The sequence below is a fragment of the Frankliniella occidentalis genome, unplaced genomic scaffold (genome assembly GCF_000697945.3).
Source record: "Frankliniella occidentalis isolate FOCC.00 unplaced genomic scaffold, Focc_3.1 Scaffold34, whole genome shotgun sequence".
NCBI lineage: Eukaryota > Metazoa > Arthropoda > Insecta > Thysanoptera > Thripidae > Frankliniella > Frankliniella occidentalis.
Window position 1 is genome coordinate 1,592,489 of NW_026267164.1, and position 5,995 is coordinate 1,598,483.

Here is a 5,995-nt window from a genome sequence, read left to right on the forward strand (position 1 = left end):
CGGCCCGTTTGGGAATAAATAAATAAAAACCCTTCCACTTCCCGCTCCATCGGTGCGACTCGGCTACTTGACCCGCGCCCGGACCGCCCCCCCCCCCCTCACCGGAACCACTACACCGAGTCGACAGGACTAGGTCGCATGCTGTGAATGACTCTCCGGTGTATAAGGTGGGCGTGGCGTGGCGGGGCATAGAAAGCAGCCCGCGCGCGAGCGTTTGTCCTGCACCGCGTCCCGCCCCGCCCTGCTGCGCCGCTGCGCCGCACTGCGTCCGATGCCATGGTGTTGACGACAGAGTTATAGCCTCTTGATAATCGCCATCGAGGAGGAGAGGGAGCAGCGGGCTGCTCGGCGGCAAGAAGACGACGACTCGGGCCCCCGAGGGGCGTGCCGTGGCGTGGCGCGGCGTGGGCTGAGATGTGCATCCTGGTGCATGTGTGCGCGGCGGCGCGGCAGCCCCAGAGGGGGCCACAGGGGCCCTCGCAGACCCCGAGGGCCCCCGCCGCCACCGCCGCGCAGCCCCGGCCAGGCCGGAAACAAATGGGTGTTTCTCGCGGCTTCCTAGGGAGGAAAGCGGCAGCGGCAGGGAGCCCGGGCCGGCAGCAAGCGCGGCGAGCCCTGCAAGGAGCTGGCTAACCAATACTGCTGGCGCACGAATGCCAGAGGCATTCCCAACAGCATGCTTGCGGGCGTCCTGCGGGCGTCCTGCGGGTGTCCTCCAGTCTTCCTGCGGGCATCCTGCGGGGGAGTTCGGTAAAGGTCTCCCTATGCAGACCGCCGCCACCGCCTCCTCACTGCGAGGGGGCGCCGGTGGCATAAGAGGCACGGTAAAACGACAAGGAAACCTCGCAAGCGATAACGGGTCGTCGTCGGCGACGACGCTGCCCTGTCGTTCCACGCCACGCCACGCCGCGCTCAGCGGTGGGAATAGAGACGAAGTTCAGGACACGACAAAAACAACAACAAAAAAAAAAACAAAAAAAACAAGAGAAGAGAAGAAAATGCGCTCTCCGGTCGTGTGCCTTCGTTAGGTCATGCCAGCAGCCACTCCGCGAGGACCAGTATGAATGAAACACGACAGCGGACGCACTCGAACAGAAATACTAAAACGTGCGTCCTACGTAGTTTACAAAGTCCAGTTAAATGTCCCTTTCACCCGTTCCCCCGAGCTTTCTCACGTCTTGATGCTGACGGATGGATTTTTCATTTATCTCGCCACGACAAGTCGTCGTCGGTTCCCGCCGCCCCGCCCCACGACTCCATCTGTAGTCCGCGAGCGTATCGGAACTTGAATGGTGAACGGGAGCTTATTCACTTCATACGACGCGGGGCGGGGCGGGGTGCGGTGGGTGGGTGGGGCGGTAGGGGGAGAGGCGCGGCTTGGTGAGCGGCCAGGGCGGGGAGTGACAACTGCGCTCACAGCACAAGCGTGCGGCACGCGAGCCCACGCCAGGCCACGCCATGGAGAGTCCACACCGTTGAAAGAACTTGTACAGATGGAGTTATTGGTGGTGCTGACTCAAATACCCATCGACACCCGAGACCCGAGCAAAAAAAGTTCTCTCAGGCAAAGAAACTGCATGTGTGATTGAAATTCAGTTTAGAGAGAGCATAAACAAATTAAATGTAATACAAAGAGAAAAGTTGGTCAGCTGAAAAGATCTCATGGTGTTGACAAGACGGGATTGATTTGCAGCTCCCTTGCAATTGATGGAAAATTGTACATCAAGCGTGAAGCTGCTCGCACAACTGATACGAGTGCTTGTGATCTGAGCACCTGATCCATTACCTATAATCTTACCTTATATTGCAGTGAACAAAAAAAAAATGAAAAAAAATGGGTACGATTCTGCTTAAAAAAAGGACGTGTCGAGCAAAGTATAAACTGGGGAATGAAGTGGTATTCCACGAGTCGATGTAATAGATAATGCACGTAATCAAGGCTAACAACACCGCAACCATGTTAAAAAATGTACAGTGAAAACCAAAAGCGGCAAGCAAGTACAACACTTCAAAAGATAGAAAACAAGCACAGAATTAGCTCATACTTCTTATAGCCACACAACGAAATGTTTAAATCAAAATATAGAGTGGAAATTCACAGTTGCTCAGAATAGTCAATAACTTTCTGAAATTATTTTCCATGTTCTCTATAATAAGCAATGATAGTGAAATACCAAGAACCATTTAAAATCAATTACCAGCTAAAATGAGTTCTGCTGCATTTGCAGCACATAACCTATACTAAGATGTAGTCTAGGGCAGGCAATACTGAGGTAGATGAAACAAACGTATTAATGAATTTTAGGAGAAATAATAATTTTTGAGCTCATAGCAATATATTGTCTAGTTCCTTAGCCAATAATGTTTATGGATCCGTTAACTTGGTCCTTTGTTTGTTTGCATGAAGTGTACCAAATGGTAAACAAACAAGCTCGACTCTATAGTACATTCTGCCGGTCTCACACACCGGCTGCAAATTTATTGCGTTACTAACACGACGTGATCATTGAGTGCGTAACATTTGAATCCCATAAATACATAAGTTGCCCTAGAGTGCAGGACAGTGCAGGACATCTTACGCTGCCAAAGGCTAAGGACCTGTAAGGACCTGTCTCTTCCCAAGCCGAGTGTCCTCACCTATGTGTCGTGGTTCATGGTGCTAGAGCTGCTGCGGTAGTTACTCCAAGGGCGTCAGAGGTTCTGAAGAGTGAAATCCATCGGAAAGGCTGCAGGTAGCCACGGTAAATAACGCAAAATAACACAGAAACTGGCGACAACACAACGACAATCACCAACCGTACCGACACACATCCGAACAAAGCACCAGGCAGGGCTGGGTTAAGTCTGCGACGTTGCCGTTTCGACGTTCGTCCGCCGGTCCCCCCGCGCCCGGGCCGTGGTCGTGGGGGATGTCGATGACGGTTGGGATGTGTTCTGGCGGACGGGATTTTCTTTCGATCGCTTTTCTTTGACTTGTCTACAATTTTTCACAATTGTTACTATTAATTGTTATGGGTGAAGCAACATTTTCAGAGAGGGAGCTTTCTTTTCACCGTAATCTCGGTATCGAAATGGGCTGGCGTGTATGGAATCCGGATCCATGTCCAGGTTAGTTTATCAATCCCCAATCTTTGCTGTTCTCATTTTAGGAATTACTGATTTTTATTTCATCAGGCTTCGACGTTTTCTAAACGAAACTTTGGATCTTCCTTCACTTCACTGCTCAAGAGAAGATTATGTATCACATAAATGAGGATGAAGGTGAAAATTTCCAGGTATGGCATGGATCTGTTTGCATTCATAATTACTTAAAGAAAGTTCACATCCCTAAGTCCATGCTCTGTTTGACTTCTTCTTTGTGCAGTGGTTCAGTCACTTAATGTGCCACATTTCTGTACAACTTGTGGTTGACACACCATGGAAGCATTACGAGGATTTCTGTTGGATCTAACACCGAGTACGTATTGTGTACCACTAAAATCGTCTGAAGTTATTGCATTTGAAATTTTAATAATAATTTTGCACTTTCGTGTTATCCATTATTTCCCTTTTTTATTTTTTCCCCCTTTAATGTATTGTTTGTTGTAATTTTTACAGGTTGAGCGTTCAACGTCCGGGGCTTAACATTTTCAATTGAAGGAGTTGCCGAGAATTGCCCTAAACATCACGGTCATGTGCTGTTATTGTTTTTTGTTTCTCTGATAGAGATAAATGAAGCCTATACTGGAGTAAGCACTCTTGCAAACAGAGTGAAAGAGTCATACATTTGTTTTCTTAAATCTATTGTGTCTAGAACAGGGAACAGAAATTCTGACTTGTGCATAATTGTGAATTGCTTGAGGGGCAGTATGAAATTGTTTTACTTAATTGACGTAAGTGTTTCATCAAATTTTGTCACTGAAAGTGTGATGGGGTATTATTTTGTAAAACGCCTTGGCCCAATTTTAAGAATTTGGAAAAAATAGTTACGTTTGTTTGTACATGGCTTCCAGTTTATTTTAATGGAAAGGTTTTGCTCTTCTTGAATGTTTTAATATGCTATAGTGCTTTAAATGAGGTGTTGTATTCCAAGATATCTTGAAAATCCTGTTTCATTCTCATTTCAGTTATTGCCCTTGTTCAGCCTTTTTTTGCCAAATTTCATTAGTGAGCCAGTTGAACCTTTTGAAACAATCAGTCTTTAACAGACTATTTACTATATGTGTTGAAAATGTTAACTCAGATTTGAAGAACCCCATACACTACCATATTAGGACATCATGGATTAATATTTCATCTTTGTATTTGAAGGTTCTATATAGAACCATCGATAGAGAATTTCCTCATAGTAATTAGGTCCAGGGAATTCATTACGTAGTTACGGTATGCAAATGCAGCAAACCATACTTATTGTTGCATACATCACTCATCTAGTGTACTATGTATTCTTTCTCCTAGATTTATTTTCAGATGTACTGTTAGACTAGAAATCAGATTGTGCAACCAATATGGCTTCCTTCTCTTATACAATAGTACTTTGGTATATTTGTGTGTTGTAAATTTAAAAAAACAAAAAATACATGAGCAATTGAAATAATTATTTCCGTGCAAGTTTTATTGGCATTACAAGTAATAAATCATATATAAATTTTGGTAATGTCAAATTGTTTCATATAATCTGCTAGAGAACACACATCATTTTTGAACAACAAAGGGACAAAAGAAACAACAGTTTAAGTCTTCATTGATTGACCAGTTTCAATTAGAGGTAGGCCATGACAAACTGAACACTTCAGAAACAATATAATACTATACCAGATTGGTCACAAAAATATCTTTTTTCTCATTTTCAAGAGAAAAATAAGAATAAAGAGTTGCGCTACCCTTACCTCCTGCGCACTCACTCTAAAACATTAACACACAATGAGATCAGCGTTCATTTCTTACAGCACAAAGGTTTGCACACACTAACATAAGATAAGATTACCAAGTGACACCAGGAAAGAAACGTAGGTTACATTAAATGTCTGAAAACGTAGGCACCCGCTACACCCTAGAGTAGAGCATTTTGTCTCCACATTTATTACCTATGAAAGAAGACTCATTTTGATTGGTAATAATAAATTGACATGGTAGAAATCACACATACATGGACATATAACAAAAGATATGCAGTCTTGTAATCATATAGTAGTGCTAAGTTCCTTTTTTTTAAAAGTTTCAAAAGGCAAAAAATTGTACTTAGGGGTGACTTCTTAATAAAAGAAAACAGTGTCTCACTACTAACTGCTCAAGCTAAACGGGCAGTATGAAGGACATTCTCAGGAAGTCATTAAAAGCGTCCCTTTTTACAGAGGTGTTTGAATTACGGAAGCACTTGTATGCTTACATGTTCAAATAAAAATTGTGGATGGTTTCCCACAAAACACATTACAAGCTGAATTTCTTTTAAAACTTTTCTTGTTAAGAAGTATAAAGATAACCCAGTTCCTACAACTACATTGTAATCCCACCTAAATAAATGTCCTAAAATAGAACCATGTTAAAAATTTTTGTTTATACTTTACAACAACAATGAGCAACAAATACGTAACATTTACAGTATCACACTCAATTTGAATAGGCAACAACATGCCACAGAAAACAAATGTACATTCTGTGGTTTTTGAAAAATCTCCATAAAATATACAGAAGAAAAAATTCTAAAATACTGATGACATAAAATTTTGAAGGCACAATTACAAATCCTTTTGAAGGAGAATAGAGTCATAAATGTGTTGTCTAAAGTCTGATGGATTTTCTAGAGGGGCTAAATTATACTTTCTTGTTAAAAGAAGTGCAAACCAGCAGATGTGAACACCACAGCTTACGGTATCCTTCTGAATATCAAAATGACGTTTGATAGACCAAGATTTGGTTTCAATGAAAACATTTTTTAGAAACTTAGCAACAGCACTTAACATTTGTCTTTCATATGTTGATAACAGGCTTCCTGTGCAGGAGAGAGAATTGTATA

General features: G+C 43.1%; 2 protein-coding genes and 1 long non-coding RNA gene across 5 annotated transcripts in view; 1 reads left to right on the forward strand and 2 right to left on the reverse strand.

The window, feature by feature from the left end:
• Positions 1-2,819, reverse strand: part of LOC113217746 (GTPase-activating protein CdGAPr) — a 46,006-nt gene extending 43,187 nt beyond the window's left edge. For 2 of the 3 annotated variants that reach the window (XM_026437787.2, XM_026437786.2), the window contains exon 1: positions 2,638-2,818. The gene's annotated coding sequence lies outside the window, so the exon portion shown is untranslated. Of the gene's footprint in view, positions 1-2,637 lie in introns of all 3 variants that reach the window. The other variant, XM_052266029.1, reaches the window with a different exon arrangement.
• Positions 2,820-2,823: 4 nt separating this feature from the next.
• Positions 2,824-4,579, forward strand: LOC113217750 (uncharacterized). Its single transcript, XR_003304082.2, has 4 exons — positions 2,824-3,108; positions 3,175-3,275; positions 3,365-3,457; positions 3,598-4,579. It is a non-coding gene; the product is annotated as an uncharacterized LOC113217750 (long non-coding RNA).
• A 1,138-nt stretch (positions 4,580-5,717) lies between these two features.
• Positions 5,718-5,995, reverse strand: part of LOC113217763 (uncharacterized) — a 10,770-nt gene continuing 10,492 nt past the window's right edge. The window contains exon 10 of the mRNA XM_052266016.1: positions 5,718-5,971. Within this exon, the coding sequence (XP_052121976.1) occupies positions 5,718-5,971 (254 nt within the window). The remainder of the gene's footprint in view (positions 5,972-5,995) is intronic.